The following is a 21,981-nucleotide window of genomic DNA, read 5'->3' as shown; positions in this document are numbered from 1 at the left end:
ACAAGTGGTGATGCAACGCTGCTCTCAGTGAGGAAACTCAGCACCGCGAACCATAACAGGACCAGATCACTTTGATTAAATCCAGGCATGGCATAGTAATGAGCAAATGTGGCTCCGAACAACGAAATGACCGTAGACGCCAGGCATCTGATGAGAGAGGACCCCCAACTTCGATCTTTAAGCTGTTTTTTCTAAAATAGACAACTTGTCCTCGGCACAAAAATATTGTTTTCGAAAATATGTGTCACATTTTGAGAAACAGACATTACAGTATATTAGTGCTGACTCGGCAGTTTCTTTTTCATTTGATAAAGATACTTTTTGAACTGAAAGTACACATTGTGAGATTGTAAATAATCATTGTGATTTAAATTAGACAAATCGATGGCAGGGAATCAATCCACTGTGGAAACCGGTGCCGCTGGCCACTCTACCATTGGAAAATACTGGCCAATGTAGAATAACACAATCCAAAATATATCTCGGGTTTTAAATCAGGTCACACACAATCACACACACTCGACTATGATCTTTAATCCTTGGAAGTAACGAATTCTTACCGAAAGTGTGGAACAACCTTCTGAGAGTTTCAACTACTGAATCAATATTCCATGCGGTCAAATAACTGAACTGTTTAATGTTATGGCATTATTAGTAATACACCAGTCTTTCAAGTTTGCTATACCCAATAATCAACTGGTTTGGATTCTTAGTTATATTGTAACGTACCTCGGAGATCAAAGGACCAATATCCTCAAAAGATTTTTTAATCAGATATCCAACTTATTACTTATTACTCGTGTAACATCATGCTGAACAATATTTCAGTCTGAAGAAGGGTCTCGACCTGAAACGTCACCCATTCCTTCTCTCCTGAGATGCTGCCTGACCTGCTGAGTTACTCCAGCATTTTGTGAATAAATCGATTTGTACCAGCATCTGCAGTTATTTTCTTATAATATTTCATTGATCTCCGATAACAAGAAATAAGATTTTCACACTTCAAAGGAGGCGCCAGGTATGAGTAAAATTAATTCAACTGTAATATTCAAGCGATGATCACCGTGTATCATGTACATTGAGACAAGTTTGAATCTCTTTATCTCTTATTTATACACTTGAAACATGAACAAATATTGAGAAAAGTCAAATGACTCTAGGTAATGGAATCCAGCGGTCACGAATGCATTATGCGATCAGTGAATTGATTTGTTTTCGATGACTACGAATACAGGAATTTGCTTCGCGGTATTATCCTCTCTATCACCGTCCTCTCTTGGTGCATTTATTCAGCGGGTAGATTTACGCCCCTCTATAAATTACCCAACTCCTGTTAGTCTTAACGAAGACTCAGTTCTTCAAGATTCCCGGCGTGTGCGGGACAACAAAGTTGCCAACCTATGCAGCTATCTCCAGACTTGGACGGGTTCGGGTAAGGTATCAGCCATATGATGAGCACACTTCGAAATTCCCGAACACCGCAAGACTAGCCATTGACGTATTGGAGCTGCGTGGGAGATGTTTCAAAAAGGGGAAAAGAAACTCGAAATATTCACCTTTACAACTCACTGTAAGTCGGTCCTGGCTGGCCTGGTTGGTTCGTGACTTGCAGAATGCTTTCCAAGCTTTAGTGACTTTACTATGTATATCGGGTCTGATATTTCCAATTTATATTTTACATCAGAATGGTCACGGTATTTACAATGAATTTAAGTTCTGCCGGTGTAATGTTAACTTTAAACAGCTTAGGTTATAAATAGCGGTTGTATTTTAGTTCATACAGGGAAACGACGTTGAAGGCATTTGAACTGAACAGACTAATATATGAGTGAACGGGTTATTAGTGAAATGTATTTCTTTATCCAGATGTGTGCGCTTAAAATAATGTCTTAAATGTTTGTTTCAATATATGTACCCGCCCATGGAAACAACTGAAATCGTCTTTGATTGTGTCCAGTTTCGAGTTCTCAGGGTGCGAGGAAGTTTGAAGTAGGGTCCCAACCCGAAACGTCGTCTATCTATTCCCTCCACAGATGCTGCCTGACCACCTTTTTTTTAGCTTAACCTCTCGGTTAATCGACATAGGGAATAATAGTTGCACATAGAACAGAAGAGAGGTTAGTAATTAAGGCAAACTACAATGCCTAAATATTTTGAATTTTGGAACTGTTGAATATGTGGTCAAAACATCCTGGAATATGGCAATCCAGTTATTAATTAGAGCAATAATATATTTATATTCCCTAAAGTAACATAACTATTCATTTACCATCCTGACAGACAAATGTTCTTTTCTCAAAAAATTTAAAATTGTGCAAATTTAAAAATTTTAAATTGTGCAAATTTTAAAATTTTAAATTGTGCAAATTTTAAAATTTTAAATTGTGCAAATTGTCAAACTGCTCATGTGTACGTATATAATACGTGTCAAACGAAATGTCACTGTACCTTCTCGCCATATAAATCTTTTGACACGTACCTGAGGTGAACTTTGACATGGAGCTAAAATATTAACAAAACCATAAAAGCAGAAAACGCTTATTAAATGATAAATTGGAGGTTTGCACAACATAAATAATTTAAATAACTTCATTGACAAGCTTAAGAAATACAGAGCTAAGTGGCTGAAGGCTTTTCTAGATAATGTACATATTACGTGTACATATTATTAATCATTTTAGCCCAGTTTCAGTCATATCTTATTCTATGTGGGTAAGAGAGAGTTAGAGTAGGGCTAACGGAATCGAAGGATATGGGGAGAAAACAGGAATGGGGTACTGATTTTGGATGATCAGCCATGATAATTTTAAATGGTGGTGCTGGCTCGAAGGGCCGAATGGCCTACTCCTGCACCTATATTCTATGTTTCTATATTTCTTATGTTTTCCAAGAATATATATAGTACCATCATTCCTCAAATTCAAATTCCTCCATGTTCTCTTCCTTTCAATTCCAGCCATAACTTTGCTGTCCTCAAAATCCTACCAAACCTCTTCCCCTTCCCTGCTGCTTTCAAACATTTTAGAAACATAGTAACATAGAAAATCAGTAACCTGTGCATGCCTGCCTCCCCATTTCCCATGACTCCACTAGCCCCTAGAGCTCTATCTAACTCTCTTTTAAATTCATCCAGTGAATTGGTCTCCACTGCCTTCTGTGGCAGAGAATTCCACAAATTTACAACTCTCTGGGTGAAAAAGTTTCTTCTCGCCTCAGTTCTAAATGGCTTCCCCTTTATTCTTAGACTGTCCCCTGGTTCTGGACTCCCCCAACATTGGGAACATTTTTCCTGCATCTAGCTTGTCTAGTCCTTTTATAATTTATACGTCTCTATAAGATACCCTCTCATCCTTCTAAACTCCAGTGAATACAAGCCCGTCTTTCCAATCTTACCTCGTATGACAGTCCCTCCATCCCAGGGATTAACCTTGTGAACCTACGCTGCACTGCCTCAATAACAAGGATGTCCTTCCTCAAATTAAGAGACCAAAACTGCACACAATACTCCAGATGTGGTCTCACCAGGGCCCTATACAACTGCAGATGGACCTCTTTGCTCCTGTACTGAAATCCTCTCGTTATGAAGGCCAACATGCCATTAGCTTTCTTCACTGCCTGCTGTACCTGCACATTTACTTTCAGTGACTGGGTACAAGGACACCAAGGTCTCTTTGCTCTTCCCCTTTACCTAATCTGACACCATTGAGATAATAATCTGCCTCCTAGGTTTTGCCGCCAAAGTGGATAACCTCACATTTATCTACGTTATACTGCATCTGCCCACTCACTCAACCTGTCCAGGTCACCCTGCAACATCCTAACACCCAAATGCAATCTTTTGATTACATTTTTTCACTAATTCTTAAATTACTTTATTTTCCCAATTATGCTCTTTGTTTAAATGTAAGATATAGATTATTCAGTACCCAATGTTGCCATTTGAGTGTTCAAATCGAGTGAACCCATACTGGTGAGTTTCATTTAGTTTATATGTGGAATTATGTAATCCAAAATATCTTTTTGTCGGAGGGCTAATCATATTAACAGAAATTTCATGAACGTTTCAAATTAAGTAAAATACTGAAAATTCTGGTACATTTTTATGCCATGGATGGAGAATATGTTAAACCAAGATGCACATTACAGCTAAGGTATTCTACACAATATTCTATGGTGTTTCAATAAATGAAATATCCACAAATATGTACATTAAATGATTCCTGGAGTTGTGCAAATTATCTGAAGTCTCATTTCAGGTTCATTACAAAACAAATGCATAATAATTTTGGAAATGTGTTATGATTCAAGGGAGCCCTTAGTGATGTTACCCAAACTAGGCAGCTTATTATTTTCATTGCATAAAATAAAATTACCAATAAATATATTTATGCAACTTCTATATTAAATCGTTTCATGTTATGAGAATCAGTCTCCTTAAGGATCTATTTTGAATTCTATAAATTAAAACAAAGCATGGATATTTTCCCTGGATATTTTCCCTGATAGGATTCTGTACAAAACTAATGTTTATTGATTAGATTTTATACTTTGTCAATAGAGACCTAAAATGAGTTGAGTTGTAAAACGTGTCTACTACCTATTCCCCTAAAACGCAGTTAGAAATAATGTAATTACTGGTATAATAATGTTGTTTTATAGGAAATATTGGAACATTGTTTTCTTCATCTTCATTTTCTCCATTTTGCTTTAATCTCACACTGAAGAAACTGATTGTTACACTTTATGAGCAGTTTGACAATTTGCACAATTTAAAAATTTTAAATTTGCACAATTTAAAAAATGTTGAGAAAAGAAAATTTGTCAGTCAGGATGGTAAACGAATAGTTATGTTACTTTAGGGAATATAAATATATTATTGCTCTAATTAATAACTGGATTGCCATATTCCAGGATGTTTTGACCACATATTTAAAGGATTTTAAAATGTTCTTTAAATTAATGTGTGTTCTCAGATATTCATTTACCAGATTAGTTTCATTACATGTGAATCCGAAATCAAATGCAAAGTGATGAATTAACATTACAATTTGTTAGGTTCTGTGGATAATTGAAGGGGTAGAAACAAAAGGGGATAAAACTTTGGCTAAGGGAAAGTTAATGAGGATTTTACTGTAAAGATTCTAAAGAGACAGTCATGAAATAAGAAGTTAAATGGATCAGTGTTGGAACACAGGATGGAATGCCGCAGGTTTACTCAGTGAAGTTAAGCAAGGCCTCCCAGAAAGTGTTATAATTTTCATGGGATCAATTCAGAGCTAAATTGTACCAATTGAATTAAGTAACAATAACTATTACTCTCTATGTTTGGTTTACAATGGTATAAAACAGATAAATGATTAGAACCACATTTTAAACCAACCACCATTGCAATGATCTACTGTGTAGAAGACAGAAGAAGTATGTGGTGCAGATCCTGGTCAGGTTTCATCATTGTATTATTATGCCTCATAATTGCACAAGTTGAAAGTGAATGCATTCAGTTCATTTATGACTATGACTACCTGAACTTGAGTAGACCTACAACTGTAGAAAACTGGTTTCTAAAAACCTTTGTGAAATTTTCATTTTCAGTACCTTCTGATGGTAATCTGTTTACCACCAGGTTTCAGTTACAGTAGGTTGTTGCTTCATAGGGTCCAGTTCACACAATAACCCTAAATCTGCCCAATAGAAAGAAATCAACGTCTCTTGATGGAATTTGAGGAAGGACATTCTTGCTATTGAGGCCGTGCAGCGTAGGTTTACTAGGTTAATTCCCGGAATGGCGGGACTGTCATATATTGAAGGGCTGGAGCGACTAGGCTTGTATACACTGGAATTCAGAAGGATGAGAGGGGATCTTATCGAAACATATAAGATTATTAAGGGGTTGGACACGTTAGAGGCAGGAAACACGTTCGCAATGTTGGGGAAGTCCAGAACCAAGGGCCCAGTTTAAGAATAAGGGGTAGGCCATTTAGAACGGAGATGAGAAAAAACTTTTTCAGTCAGAGAGTTGTAAATCTGTGGAATTCTCTGCCTTGGAAGGCAGTGTAGGCCAATTCTCTGAATGCATTCAAGAGAGAGCTAGATAGAGCTCTTAAGGATAGTGGAGTCAGGGAGTATGGGGAGAAGGCAGGAATGGGGTACTGATTGAGAATGATCAACCATGATCACATTCAATGGTGGTGCTGGCTCGAAGGGCAGAATGGCCTACTCCTGCACCTATTGTCTATTGTCTCCAGTTATACTCTAAGGTCTTGCTATTGAGGGTGTGCAGCGATTCTTGCTATTGAGGCCGTGCAGCGTAGGTTTACTAGGTTAATTCCCGGAATGGCGGGACTTTCATATGTTGAAAGACTGGAGTGACTAGGCTTGTATACACTGGAATTCAGAAGGATGAGAGGGGATCTTATCGAAACATATAAGATTATTAAGGGGTTGGACACGTTAGAGGCAGGAAACACGTTCCCAATGTTGGGGAAGTCCAGAACCAGGGGCCCAGTTTAAGAATAAGGGGTAGGCCATTTAGAACGGAGATGAGAAAAAACTTTTTCAGTCAGAGAGTTGTAAATCTGTGGAATTCTCTGCCTCGGAAGGCAGTGGAGGCCAATTCTCTGAATGCATTCAAGAGAGAGCTAGATAGAGCTCTTAAGGATAGTGGAGTCAGGGAGTATGGGGAGAAGGCAGGAATGGGGTACTGATTGAGAATGATCAACCATGATCACATTGAATGGCGGTGCTGGCTCGAAGGGCCGAATGGCCTCCTCCTGCACCTATTGTCTATTGTCTATTGTCATACAGGGGAAATCAGAATCCCATTGTCAGGTTGTTTCCCCATTAGCTGATAGATTTCAGAGGAGACTAAATTCATAGTGACAGCTCTAAATTAGAGAAGTATCTCTCCAATTTAGAATCTAGCTGCACGAAATGGAGGATGATATTGATGAGTAACAGATTTTTCACAACCTGTTGCATGCTCTAGTTTAGCAAATAACAGATATTTTTACATTAGAATTTCTGGAAATATGCAAACTCAGGACAGAAAATGTGCATATGACATGCCATTTCACTTCTGACATTCTGTAAGGAAATTGCACAACTTTTTTTGCAATTGAAATTTAATTAAATGGTGTTTCTGTATACTTCTAACTTTGCGCACAGTAGAATTTTAAAGCTATCCTATACAGAGCAATTCAATACTCAAAGAGGAAATACTAACATTGAGCATTAACATGTTTACTTATTAACAGCATTAGAACAAAGGAAACAGGTGTAGGTAGTGGGATGTACCAAGTGGATATTGAGATTCAGTAACTTCCATGTTGACATGACCTGTAATTCAACTTCACTTGTCTGTCTGTTCTACATTACCTTGACTCCCCTACAGACCAAACAGCTGTTTATCTCAGCTTTCAATATCTGCAATAACTTTAGTTCCACGGCTCTTTGGGGCAGGAAATTCCAAAGATTTGCAATTCTTTGAAAGAAGAAATTCAGTCACACGCCTGTTATAAATGGGAACCATTTCTCTGAAACCATGCTTCCTTACTCTAGGTATCCCTCTTGGGGAAATATATTATCATCGACCCCAATAAGTCTACAAAGAATCCTACAGGATTCAATATGTTAACCTTCAATCTTCTGGACTCCAAAGAGCATTAGCCCAACTTTTTCTCATATGGTAATCCTTTTATCCCACGAATCAACTGTAAAGCTTCTTCGTGTTATCTCTAGTGCAAATAGGTCTTCCACTCCGTTAAGTAAAGAGACCAAACTGTATGCAGCACTCCAGGTGTAATCACGCACAGCCTATATTTCGGGGCCTTTTTATATTTTATCCATTTTGCAACAAAGCACCAACCTTACATTAATCTTCCTACTTACCTGCTGTACTTTAATAGTGCAAGGGTTCATAAATCTCATGAATTGTAAGATTCTCTATTCCCTTTCTATTTAAGCAATGCTTTTTTTTAAACTCTACAATAGTGGATAATCTCACATTTCCCAACATTTTACTCTAACTGCCAAATTTCCCCCCTCACTAAATCTGTCCCTTTACAGACACTTTTTGTTTTCATTATTGTATATAGTATGCAAGGGAAATCCCTGTAGCACTTACAACTACAAAAAAAGAATCTGCCAAAACAAAATTACTTATGTCGTTATAAAACATAAATTAGAACAACAATAAAACTATTTCCTCCCATCTGCTTCCCTCCGCAAAGTACTGTTGAGAAATTTTGATACAGCAGTGGTGCAGTTTCATAGAAAGGAAGTATCAGTGTATATCTAACTGTGGGTCTATTTCACCCTTATAGGTTCATATATATATGATATGATATGATAAGACATAGGAGCAGGATTAGTCCTTTCAGCCATTGTCTGCTCCACCATTCAATCAAGGCTGATCTATCTTTCCCTCTCAACCCCATTTTTCTGCCTTCTCCCCATAACCTTTGACATCCTTACTTATCAGGAATTTATCAATCTCCACTTTAAAAATTACCAAAGACTTGGCCTCCACATGTGACCTTGGCAAATTAATTCCACAGTTTCACGACCCTCCGGCTAAAGACATTTCTCCTCATCTCCTTTCTAAAGGTACGTCATTTTATTCTGAGGCTGTGTCCTCTGTTCCTAGATTCTCACCCTTTACTTTATTTCTGATTTAACTGATAATACTCTTGATGAACAATGGAAAAATGCAAACATGCCAACAGTTGTGCCAGATTTCATATTTCTGCAGAAGCATGTCATAACACAACCGACCAGTTGCTATTTCACTGGGCTCTGACAGACTGGTCTGACATTAGAGTCACCAGATGACTCGCATTCAATGTTGTCCCCTTTACCCTTTATCATTGCATTGTGCATGGTCTGATTGATTTCATGTATTGTCTTTTTTGTCCTAGATACTACACAAACAAAAGCTTTTTTTCTGTATTCAGCACATGTAACAATAATAAACTAAACTAAACAGAACAGATCCGCTGCACAACACACTATTTTGGATTGCAAGATTTTTATTTATTTTTAATCTGAGAAATAGATCCAAATGTACCATCTCAGGTTACCAGTAGTAGTAGTGATCCATTATTTCCTGGAGAATACCAGTCCTGCCGATTTCAACATTCAGCAATATATGGGGTACTGATTCTGGATGATTCTAGATGATCAGCCATGATCGTATTGAATGGTGGTGCTGGCTCGAAGGGCCAAATAGCCTACTCCAGCACCTATTTTCTATGTTTATTTAATCTTAGAATAAACTTCTATTCCTTTGCTTTCTGTTGTAGTTATCCCGATTCCCTTTTAAATGCTTTAGACATGATTAATCCAAATGCCAGAGAGTTTTAGATATCAGTCATTCTCTAGTAAACCTTCTCCTAAAGGATCTCCACATATAATCACAATGGGTCTGTTATTATTCATTTAAAAACAAACTAGAGATAGTGGTGAACTTGAAAGCGGATAAATCCCAAGGACCTGATGATCACATGCCAGAGTACTGAGAAAAATGGGCGGCATAGTGGCGCAGTGGTTGAATTGCTGCCTTGCAACGCCAGAGACCCAGGTTTGATCCTGACAATGGGTGCGGTCTGAATGGAGTTTGTACATTCTTTCTGTGACCCTGTGGGTTTTCTCGAGGTGCTCCAGTTTCCTCCCACATTCTGAAGATGTGCAGGTTTGTAGGTTAATTGACTTGTGTAAATTGTCCCTAGCGTGTTGGATAGAACTAGTGTTCGGGTGATTGCTGGTTGGCGCAGATTCGGTGGGCAGAGGGGCCCGTTTCCACGTTATATCTCGAAAACTAAAACTAAGATGGCTTTAAAGATAGCTGTTGCTCTGTTTTCATCTTGCAAGGCTCTGTAGATTCTGGATTTGTTCCTGTGGTTTGGAAGGTAGCAAATGTGACCCAACTATTTAAGAAAGTAAGGAGACACAATAGGGAACAACTAACCTTCAGATTAGAACATAGAATCAGGGGCAATGTCCTGATATGGACTGGGAATTAGCTATTGGATACCGAACAAAGAGTGGGAATAAATGGACCATTCTCAGATAGGCAGAGGATCATCATCGGCCCATGACATGTGTCAATTATTTGGCTGAGGGGACAAACTGACATAGTCAAGTTTGCTGATGTTTCTAAACCAGGTGGAATGGTACATCTGGAGGAGGATGTAGAGTGGCATCAAGGGATATCAACAAGCTTAGTGAGTAAAAGCTTGGCAAATGGAATATAAAGTGGTAAACTGTGAGGCCATCCACTCTATCACACATAAGAGTAAAGCGAAGTATTTGTTAAATAATGAGAGACTGGGTGGGACAGGGGTGCTTGTGCACAAGTCATTGAAGGTCAACATGCGGGTGAAGTTAGCAACAAGAGGGCAAAATGTTTAAGAACCTTTATTTAAAAAAGGGTTATAATTGCAAGAGACAGGGACCTTGTTGAGATACATCAAGAGTACTGTGGGTTCCTGACCTAAGAAACAATATACTTGCCATAAACGGAATGCAGCGGTGAATTATTCAACTAATTTCAAGTATGACGAGTCCCCCTTACGAGAAGAGATTGCACTGATTGGTCTGCAGTCTTTGAAGTTAATGAGAAGGAGAACTCAACAAAACGTACACAATTCTTGAAGGGCTCGGCAGACTAGATGCCAGGAGGATAGTTTCCCTAACTGAGACATTTAGAGGACAGGCAGCACAATATCAGAATAGAATAGAAAAGAGAAGCATCTAAACATTAAGGGAATAAAAGAATATCTGGATGGTGCTGGAAAATGACACTGAGACAGAAGATCAGACATGATCTTGATGAATGGCAGGGCAGGCTCAAAAGGCAGGATGGTCTACTTCTATTTCTCATCTTAAATTAGTTTTGATTCCATTCCACCCATCGCACACATGCAAATGGGAAAAAATATTTTATTTGTACATAACCTATCAAACCTCTAAAGAAACTTCTCTAAAGATCCCCGGCATATTCAGTCTTTGCTGACAATTATAATCCTCCATACCTTCATCATGCGTGTAATTTCTTTATTGTCGGAGAATTGTTATCATGGACGTTATTGTTTGCTATCCTTGCTAACGAATTAGATAATGACCAAACTTGCAGGGCATTTATTCACAAAATGCTGGAGTAACTCAGAAGGTCAGGCAGCATCTCAGGAGAGAAGGAAGGGGCGACGTTTCTGGTCGAGACCCTTCTTCAGACTGATGTCAGGGGAGGCGGGACAAAGGAAGGATATAGGTGGAGACAGGAAGATAGAGGAAGATCTGGGAAGGGGGAGGGGAAGAGAGGGACAGAGGAACTATCTAAAGTTGGAGAAGTCAATGTTCATGTAATTTGTAACATAAAATCTGTGATGCTGAGGTTAGTTTGGTCCTTTGCAAGAACACGTAATCACAGAATTAATTTATAAATTGATAGATCATAAGCACACTCCCAGCATGGTCTCTGCTCTAACCTTTCAAAACAAGCATTCAAATGTAATAGTTGTGATTATTACATGATAAAAGAAAATAATGATTGCAGTTACTAGATACAGACATGAGGCCGTGTTTGACATGGACATTAGGGTTTTAAAGGCGCTGCCTGTTTATTCGTGGTGGTGACAAACAATATCAATTTACTCTTCGGCTCCTATATTGGTATTAGTTTATTATTGTCATGTGCACTGAGTGAAAAAGCTTCTTTGCATGCTATCTTGTCAAATTACACATGAGTGCAATCAAGCCATTTATAACTACAACAGGTACTGCAAAGAGAAAAATACCAGAGTGCAGAATATAGTGTTGCAGCTTTATAGCATTACAATAACAGAGAAAATGTCCAACGTCTGCAATGCAAGTTGAATCAGGAGATAAAATTGGCGTGTCAAAAATGTAATGCTACGGTGGTTATGGGAGATTTCAACATGCAGGTAGACTGGGAAAATCAGGTTGGAAATGGACCCCAGGAAAGAGAGTTTGTAGAGTGCCTTCGAGATGGATTCTTAGAACAGCTTGTACTGGAGCCTACCAGGGAGAAGGCAATTCTGGATTTAGTGTTGTGTAATGATCCTGATCTGAGGTAAAAGAGCCATTAGGAGGCAGTGATCACAACATGATAAGTTTTACTCTGCAAATGGAAAGGCAGAAGGGAAAATCGGAAGTGTCGGTATTACAGTATAGCAAAGGGGATTACAGAGGCATGAGGCAGGAGCTGGCCAAAATTGACTGGAAGGAGGCCCTAGCAGGGAAGACGGTAGAACATCAATGGCAGGTATTCCTGGGAATAATGCAGAGGTTGTAGGATCAATTTATTCCAAAGAGGTGGAAAGACTCTAAGGGGAGTAAGATTCACCTGTGGCTGACAAGGGAAGTCAGGGACAGCATAAAAATTAAGGAGAGGAAGTATAACATAGCAAAGAAGAGTGGGAAGACAGAGGATTGAGACTCTTTTAAAGAGCAACAAAAGTTAACTAAAAAGGCAATACGGGGAGAAAAGATGAGGTATGAGGGTAAACTAGCCAATAATATAAAGGAGGATAGCAAAAGTTTTTTTAGGTACGTGAAGAGGAAAAAAATAGTCAAGGCAAATGTGGGTCCCTTGAAGACAGAAGCAGGGGAATTTATTATGGGGAACAAAGAAATGGCAGGCGAGTTAAACCGTTACTTTGGATCTGTCTTCACTGAGGAAGATACACACAATCTCCCAAATGTTCTAGGGGCCGGAGAACCTAGGGTGATGGAGGAACTGAAGGAAATCCACATTAGGCAGGAAATGGTTTTGGGTAGACTGATGGGACTGAAGGCTGATAAATCCCCAGGGCCTGATGGTCTGCATCCCAGGGTACTTAAGGGGGTGGCTCTAGAAATAGTGGAAGCATTGGAGATCATTTTTCAATGTTCTATAGATTCAGGATCAGTTCCTGTGGATTGGAGGATAGCAAATGTTATCCCACTTTTTAAGAAAGGAGGGAGAGAGAAAACGGGTAATTATAGACCAGTTAGTCTGACATCAGTGGTGGGGAAGATGCTGGAGTCAATTATAAAAGACAAAATTGCTGAGCATTTGGATAGCAGTAACGGGATCATTCTGAGTCAGCATGGATTTACGAAGGAGAAATCATGCTTGACAAATCTGCTGGAATTTTTTGAGGATGTTACTAGGAAAATTGACAGGGGAGAGTCAGTGGATGTGGTGTACCTCGACTTTCAGAAAGCCTTCGACAAGGTCCCACATAGGAGATTAGTGGGCAAAATTAGGGCACATGGTATTGGGGGTAGGGTACTGACATGGATAGAAAATTGGTTGACAGACAGAAAGCAAAGAGTGGGGATAAATGGGGCCCTTTCGGAATGGCAGGCAGTGACCAGTGGGGTACCGCAAGGTTCGGTGCTGGGACCCCAGCTATTTACGATATACATTAATGACTTAGACGAAGGGATTAAAAGTACCATTAGCAAATTTGCAGATGATACTAAGCTGGGGGGTAGTGTGAATTGTGAGGAAGATGCAATAAGGCTGCAGGGTGACTTGGACAGGTTGTGTGAGTGGGCGGATACATGGCAGATGCAGTTTAATGTAGATAAGTGTGAGGTTATTCACTTTGGAAGTAAGAATAGAAAGGCAGATTATTATCTGAATGGTGTCAAGTTAGGAGGAGGGGGAGTTCAACGAGATCTGGGTGTCCTAGTGCATCAGTCAATGAAAGGAAGCATGCAGGTACAGCAGGCAGTGAAGAAAGCCAATGGAATGTTGGCCTTCGTAACAAGAGGAGTTGAGTATAGGAGCAAAGAGGTCCTTCTACAGTTGTACCGGGCCCTGGTGAGACCGCACCTGGAGTACTGTGTGCAGTTTTGGTCTCCAAATTTGAGGAAGGATATTGTTGCTATGGAGGGCGTGCAGCATAGGTTCACTAGGTTAATTCCCGGAATGGCGGGACTGTCATATGTTGAAAGGCTGGAGCGATTGGGCTTGTATACACTGGAATTTAGAAGGATGAGGGGGGATCTTATTGAAACATATAAGATAATTAGGGGATTGGACACATTAGAGGCAGGAAACATGTTCCCAATGTTGGGGGAGTCCAGAACAAGGGGCCACAGTTTAAGGATAAGGGGTAGGCCATTTAGAACGGAGATGAGGAAGAACTTTTTCAGTCAGAGAGTGGTGAAGGTGTGGAATTCTCTGCCTCAGAAGGCAGTGGAGGCCAGTTCGTTGGATGCTTTCAAGAGAGAGCTGGATAGAGCTCTTAAGGATAGCGGAGTGAGGGGGTATGGGGAGAAGGCAGGAACGGGGTACTGATTGAGAGTGATCAGCCATGATCGCATTGAATGGCGGTGCTGGCTCGAAGGGCTGAATGGCCTACTCCTGCCCCTATTGTCTATTGTCTATTGTCTATTGTATCGGAAGATTGGGACTGCACCCTAGCTTATGGGAGGTCCCATGATTTTCAGTAGTCAGATAAAAGCGAGGAAGAAGCTGTGTGTGAATCCAGTGGTCTGTGCTTTCAAAGCTTTTTTTTAATCTTCTGCCCAACAGGGGAGGGTAGAAAAGGAAATGACAGGGGTGAGAAAGGTCCATGGCTGTTTCCCTGAGGCATAGACTTCTTCGAGGAAGTATAGATGGAGTCAATGATGGGGAGTCTGGTCTGTGTGAAGGACCGGAGCTACATCCATAACTCTTTGCAATTTCATGCAGTCTTGGGCAGAGTTGTTGCCAATCCTGATAGGATGCACCTACAGATGTTGGCAAGTGTTATTGGAGACATGCCAACCTTCTTTTGTCTTCTGAGTGAAGTAGAAGAGTTGATGTGTTTTCTTGGACATAACTCCAATGTTGTTGATCCAGGACAAATTGTTGGTGATATTTACGCCTAGAAACTTAAAGCTGTCGACCATCTCCACTTCGGCACCATGGGATGTGTACCCCACCTCACTTCCTTGAGTCAATAACCAGGCCTTTCTTGGTGTTGACATCGAAGAAGTTGTTGTCTTGACACCATGGTACTCACCTTTCTATTTCCCTTCCTGTACCCCCTCTAGTAATTATTCAAGATCCTGCCCACTACATGAAGCTAGAGCAGAATTTGGCCACAAAGTATGTGAGTGTATAGTTTCAGTTTCAGTTTAGTTTACAGTGTACCACGTATACTGAGGTACAGTGAAAAATTATATACTAAGAGCTGAGGGGCTAGAGCTGACTCCTAGGCTCAGGAGTTTGGAGATGAGTTGTACAGGATTATGCTGTTGAAGACAGAATTATAATCAATAAATAAGAGTCTCAGGTGTCCTAGTTATCTAAATATTCCAGTGATTAATGTAAGGCCAAGCAGATGGCCTATTGCATTGGAAGGCAAACTGTAGTGGATCAAGACTGTCGAGGAAGTTAGAGTTAATGTGTGCCATGACCTGCCTCTCAAAGCATTTCATGATATTGCCGCAGATCTATTTTTTGTTATGCCTTCACAAACGCATTACATAAATTAACAAGATATAATGGGCTATATGCAAGGCAGTATAGTTAAACAATTTACATACTGAGACTTTGAGCTGACAGAATAAATATTCCGGACCATCTATAACTTTGTCTAAATCAGGCACATCACATTATTCTGCCGTCCTATACTGTTAGAACTTGAACATGAATATAGAGAAAACGCGTCAAGATACGCCTCAATTTTGCAGTGGAAACTCTTGCAACATTATCTGAATCCCTTACAATAAATAAGTGTCGTAGAATGTGCAGCAGTATTCATAGCTGCAACAAAGGATGACATTTGACAGATGGTTCAGTGAAAAACAAGCAATGCTGTAGAAAGAAAAGGTGAAGTAAATGGGGAGAGAGGAGAAGAGTGATTGGAGAAATTAAAATGAGTGTTAGCTCAAGTGAAGTACAGGCCACATGGTGAGGGTTATAGGAAAATAAGGCACATGAAGTTATTGACTGGAGAATGTGCAATCATCCAGTTACACCAAAGAGGAGAAGAAATTACATATCAACTGTGGAAAGGAAGTGAAAAGCTAGAATATTCAAAGCGGGAAATAAAGGGATATTGGATGGAGACCATCTCCGACGACAAAGAGCTAACAGGGAAGTTCTGCAGAAGGGTCCCAACCTGAAACATTGCCTGTCCATATTCCCCAGAGTTACTGCCTGACCCGCTGAGTTACTCCAGAACTATGTGTCTTATTTTGTATTGTAGCCCCATGGGTGCCCTTTTAAATGGAATGAGTGACTGTTGAGGAGCAGTTGTAGGATGTTATGATCTGCTTTGTTTTTTGCAAAATCCAAATAATTTGTATTAATTATTTGTATTAAATTTAATGTTATGTCAGTCCTAAGTGAAATATCAGGTCCTGTATCCAACCTTGGATTCCTGAGAAATGTTTGACTAGCTTGTACAGACCACACTTGTCCACACCACTGTCTGGAATTAATCCGCACTCAAGAAAATCAGTTTTAAATATTTCCATTGGTTTTTGACAACTGCAGATAAATGATTATTTACAGAATATTTTTCTTCAGTTAAATTGTTATTTTCTCCTTCCAAAAAAAGATAAATGTAAAAACAGAAAAGTAACAAGGATTGGAAGCAATTTTGAATAATAAGGTTAAAACAAACCTCTTCTTTTCTGAATCTTATCTACCATTCCATCTTGCGTCTAATATCACATTAGTCACAGCACCTGAGAAGAAATGTTTGCTCATTAATGGTTTTCATATATTGTTTGTTTTCTATCAAATCTTTTTCTATCTATTGTACAGAAAAATGACTTTTGCTGCCAGTTTCCAAGAGATTCATTGTAAATATATGAATGTTTCATTACCAGAGGATCCATCTCTTAGATGAGATGTTTGCATAAGGCCTCAGAGGTGGAGTTAGTAGATCCCATGTCATATTTTGAGGTAAAGCAGATACATTATCCCCAGTGTCACAATATCTATCCCTCATTTAGCAATTCCAAAACCAATATTTGGCCGTTATCATATTGTTTGTTGAGAACTTGTCTTGCGCTAATTGTCTTCCCATGTTTCCTACATTGCAATAGAGACTGCCGTGTAAAGCAAGGTGGGACGTTATGGAAAGAACGTGAATGATGCTTTTGAATGTAAACTCTTGAAATTATCATTTTGTGAACAATTAGGCGGCGCAGTGGCACTGTGGTAGAGTTGCTCCCTTACAGCACCAGAGACCCGGGTTCGATCCTGACTACGGGTACTGTCTCCACAGAATTTGTACATGCTCCCTGTCTCGGCGTGGATTTTCTCTGGGTGTCCCAAATACGTGCAGGTTTGTAGGTCAATTGGCTTCTGTAAATTGTCCCTAGTGTGTCGGATAGAAGTCATGTATGGGTCCACATCTGTAAAGTTCTGCTCATTCAAATTAGTTGTAGGTTTATCATCGTGATGCGTACCGAGGTGCAGTGAAAAGCTTTGTGTTGCATGCTTTCCAAGCTGATCAGATGTATCGGATTGTACAAATACAATTGTCAAACTCAAGTACAATAGTTAGAGCAAAGGAGAAGATACAGAGTGCAGAATATATTTCTCAGCATTGCAGCGCATCAGTTCCATGGACAAAGTCCAATGTCCTCAATAGGATAGAGGTGAATTGGACAGGACCCTAGCTTGTGGAAGGACCATTCAGAAGCCCGGTGACACAGGGGACGAAACTGTTGCTGAGTCTGGTGGTGTGTGCTTTCAAGCTTCTGTACCTTCTGCCAGACTGGAGCAGGAAGAAGAAGGAATGACTGGGGTGGACAAGTCTTTGATTATTTGGGCTGCATTATCCACCATAATATTCTCACTAATTACTCTTGCAGAGGGACATCTGACCCCAGTCCCTCAATACTTCAAATTAAATTCCATTCTTTTATAATCTAATCCATCCAGAGAACCACCTCAAACTCAACGGCACAAAAACAAACCCCGCATTCTTTATTTTCCTGTCTGAACATTCATAATCTGCAGGACGACGGGCCTGAGAAATTAGATGAACCTTACGTTCATTTATAGCGGTATGGACAGGATGAGCCGAATGGCTTCCCCGTGGGGTGTTGAGTTCTCTAGTTCAATGATTCCCGCACCTCCAACTGAAGCCTCTCCGCCTTCTTGCTTTCAAGGGCTGCTCAAAACCCACACGTTTCACCTGCGTTCAATCCCTCCACCACCACATATTCATACTTGCAATGTGTGGTTTGAAAGTGCCCTGGCAAGTTTCCCTTAAGTAAGTGGAAATGTGCAATCTTCTCTGTGACTGTGGGGGCAGTTTCGATGCGGATGCAGAAAGCAGGAATGTACGGGACAAACACACACACACACAAACACACACAGAGAGGGCGTTCTGACATTGGAGAGAATCCGCACATTTCTATGCACCTCGGAGCACAGTCGGTTTTAACTTTCCCTTTGATTTGAATGCTCAAATGTCGGGTGCGATGGGGGTTTCTGTTCCTGTAATCCGCCAGACTGATCGTTAGTAGAAACAAACAGCAGCGATTACAGGTCCGAAAGGAAGATTGGTTTTATGATACGGTCCGGTCCGCCCACGTAATCCTTGTCTTCCAGGAACGGGGATGGGTTCAGTTTGGGGGAATTGTCACCGTGGGACAAAATGTGCTGATTTGCAAACTCTCATTATCATGTGTTCTTTACTGTCAACGAAACCGACAAGGGAGCAGGACTGGAGCAGAGGGCAAGGCTGCGACGCGCTCTGCATTTTCGATACTACAGGCTGACTTCCCGTAAAGCCGATTACTCACCCATCCAGAGCCGAGCCCACACTCTGAGCTGACGCAATTGCAGCCGAGTGAAGGCATTGTATTGATCCCCAGGCAAAGCCGGGAACCAGTGTTGTCATGGGTCGAGTGGAAAATAACAAATAGAGCATTACAATGCAATCAGCATTGCGGTGTGCTACTGCCAGGCTGGCTGGACCTTGCAAAACCTTCATTAACTAGTTCACAACTGGGGAAACGAAAACAGTAAACTGGTCAAGTTTAAACGAAGGAAACTAAAACATGCAGATTTAATGCATAAATGATCTTACTGCACTCTGAATAGCTTTGTAATGTTCATCGTTTTAAGGCAGCATCACACGATTCAGATTTTAATATAAAAGTGGAAGATGAAAATTAAGTGCAAGATGATGATATTTATCTTGTCTTTCAAGGTGGCACTGGCATGATCTGTTACCGTTCAGATTACATCAGTAACTGCTGACTCACTGTTTGAGTTTCCACGTGGTATTGACATAAGCCGAAACCGTGAAATATCAGATGACCTTATATCTCTTAGTCACTCAAGCGTAAACAACATAACAGAGATGGGAATATTACCCTCAGAGTACTTCCCAGTCATACTGGAAAAAAGAAAACACAAAACTCTTGAAAACAGATTATACTGAAACTGTTCTCATTTTTGCAGCATTTGTTTTTGCTTTACATTTATGACATCCGTGGAAAAAGTCACAAGCACGACCAGACTATTCGCTGATGATTGTTTGCTGTACTGTCCAATTAAGTCAGCTGATGATAAAGATGCTCTTCAAAAAGATCTTGATACTATGGTTTTTATTCACAAAATGCTGGAGTAACTCAGCAGGCCAGGCAGCATCTCGGGAGAGAAGGGATGGGTGACGTTTCGGGTCGAGACCCTTCTTCAGTCTGAGAAGCTGCCTGACCTGCTGAATTACTCCAGCATTTTGTGAATAAATACCTTCGATTTGTACCAGCATCTGCAGTTATCTTCTTATACTACTTGATACTATGGTTGCATGGTCACAACAATGGGGGATACAGTTCAATCCTTCCAAATGTGAAACCATGCGTGTCACCAGGAGGAGGAAACCAGGTGAAACATCATATAATATCCTTGGTGTCACCCTTGAAGAATCCAAACAGACCAAGTATCTTGGCATCAAATTACAGAACGATCTACGTTGGAATGGTCAGACTCATCACGCAACGGTGAAAGCAACAGGTGTCCTAAATGTTCTGAGACGCAACTTTTGTCATTGTTCAACTTCAATCAAGGAGAAGTTATACTTCACCCTTGTTAGACCTCATTTGGACTAGGCAGTTGCAGCATGGGATTCATACACAAATAGAAACATTTCTTCCATCAAACGTGTCCAATGACAGGCAGCTCGATTTGTTACAAATACTTACGAGAGAGAAGCGAGTGTTACCAAACTTCTAAATTCATTGGGGTGGAACCCGCTCCAAGACAGACGTAAAGCCCACCGTTTGACCTGTTTTTACAAAATGTGAAATGGTCAACAAAATGTTAAATTGCCAAATCTACACCAAACCCAAACCTATCAGAGGCAGACGAGGGCATTCGATTCCATTCGAGATACCAGCTACCAAGACAGATGTGTCTAGCAATTCATTCTTCCCTTGCACAATTAAAGCATGGTATAGTCTTCACCCTACTATAGTTACTCAACCAGACGCAACTAAATTTAAGGTAGCTCTTCTTCTCCAAGAAGCCCTTCTTGCTTAAGTCCATACTCCGCCACCTCCAGTTTAAATTCCATTTGGAATATTTTGGAGGACCAAGAACCAAGAAACCAAGAAAACCAAGAGGTAGTGCAAGTGGTTTAAATAATGTGATTAACTTTCACAACAGACTCTTGCTACTTATGATAATACCAGAGGTACTAATCCTCGCAGTTCTTCCCACCCCATAGTGTCAGCATGTGCGAGGTATTTATTAGATTTTTTTTAGATTTAGAGATACAGCGCAGAAACAGGCCCTTCGGCCCACCGGGTCCGCACCGCCCAGCGATCCCCGCACATTAACACTATTGTACACACACTAGGGACGATTTTTAATTGTTTTTACATTTGCCCAGCCAATTAACCTACAAACCTATACGTCTTTGGAGTGTGGGAGGAAACCGAAGATCTCGGAGAAAATCCACGCAGGTCACGGGGAGAACGTACAAACTCCGTACAGTACAGCAACCGTAGTCAGGATCGAACCTGAGTCTCCGGCGCTGCATTCGCTGTAAGGCAACAACTCTACCGCTGCGCCACCGTGCCGCCCAAGCATTTATGCCAAGGACTTCCATTCCACGTAGAACATGTTCCAGTATTGGGGGAAGATCTGCAATAATTGCCCTTGTCTGATTTATTTTACAAAGTTGGTGGCTCTATTGAAACTTTTCACACTTTGAATTTACTCCCAAGGTGCTGTGGTCGAGTATTCCATGTTTTATCCCAGTGGCAATGACAAAACTGCTATATATTTTCAAGTCACAATGATGTGTGACAGGTGTACAAGAGCGGCTTCTGTGTGAAGCAGGGCATCGTGAGAAAAAGTTGGAAGAGGAGATACTTCATCCTTGACGAGAATTCTTTCAGTTACTTTAAATGTGAAATGGAAAAAGAACCTTTATGAGCAATCCCTCTAAAGGACATTCAGAGAGCTCAGGACTGTGGCTGCAGCCAAGCCCTGATGAGGGATAATTTATTGCTTTGCTGCAACTTTGAACAGAACATGATTTAGACCATACCAGGTATCCATATTTATTTGCATTGGAGACAGTACAGAATAGGTTCACTGAATAGATTCCTGGGATTAGGGCGTTGACATGTAAGCAAAGGTTGAGAAAGTTGAACCTATACTCATTGCACCCGGAGCACCCGGAGAAAACCCATACCCATAAATATTTGTGCATCATCAGCAAATTTGGCTTCACACAGGAAAAATGTACAAACTCCATACAGACAGCACCAGTAGTCAGGAATGAACCCTGGTCTCTGGCGCTGTAAGGTGGCACCCTACCGCTACATCACTGTGCCACCCCAAGTGTGCAGACTCACCCTAGCTTATCACCAACAGATTGATTAACACTGTATTCTATGGGGTGTTCCTTGTGGTGTATTTTGAGAAGACCAACACGCCAAGTAAAGTGGTCCTGTGATCTGGCCAAAAATACTCTGGCTTTCCAGAAGGTGAAACTAACC

At 40.5% G+C, this 21,981-nt stretch overlaps 1 protein-coding gene across 2 annotated transcripts in view; it reads right to left on the bottom strand.

Annotated features, from left to right (window-relative positions):
- The window catches only part of atf3 (activating transcription factor 3), a 41,105-nt gene extending 24,412 nt beyond the window's left edge, over positions 1-16,693 (bottom strand). For both annotated transcript variants that reach the window (XM_078405794.1, XM_078405796.1), the window contains exon 1: positions 16,629-16,693. In XM_078405794.1, coding sequence (XP_078261920.1) covers positions 16,629-16,656 — 28 coding nt within the window. In that variant the 5' untranslated portion in view covers positions 16,657-16,693. The remainder of the gene's footprint in view (positions 1-16,628) is intronic.
- Between the last annotated feature and the right edge of the window lie 5,288 nt (positions 16,694-21,981).

This window comes from Rhinoraja longicauda, chromosome 9 (assembly GCF_053455715.1).
Source record: "Rhinoraja longicauda isolate Sanriku21f chromosome 9, sRhiLon1.1, whole genome shotgun sequence".
NCBI classification, from domain to species: domain Eukaryota; kingdom Metazoa; phylum Chordata; class Chondrichthyes; order Rajiformes; family Arhynchobatidae; genus Rhinoraja; species Rhinoraja longicauda.
This window is presented reverse-complemented; position numbering and strand designations above follow the sequence as displayed.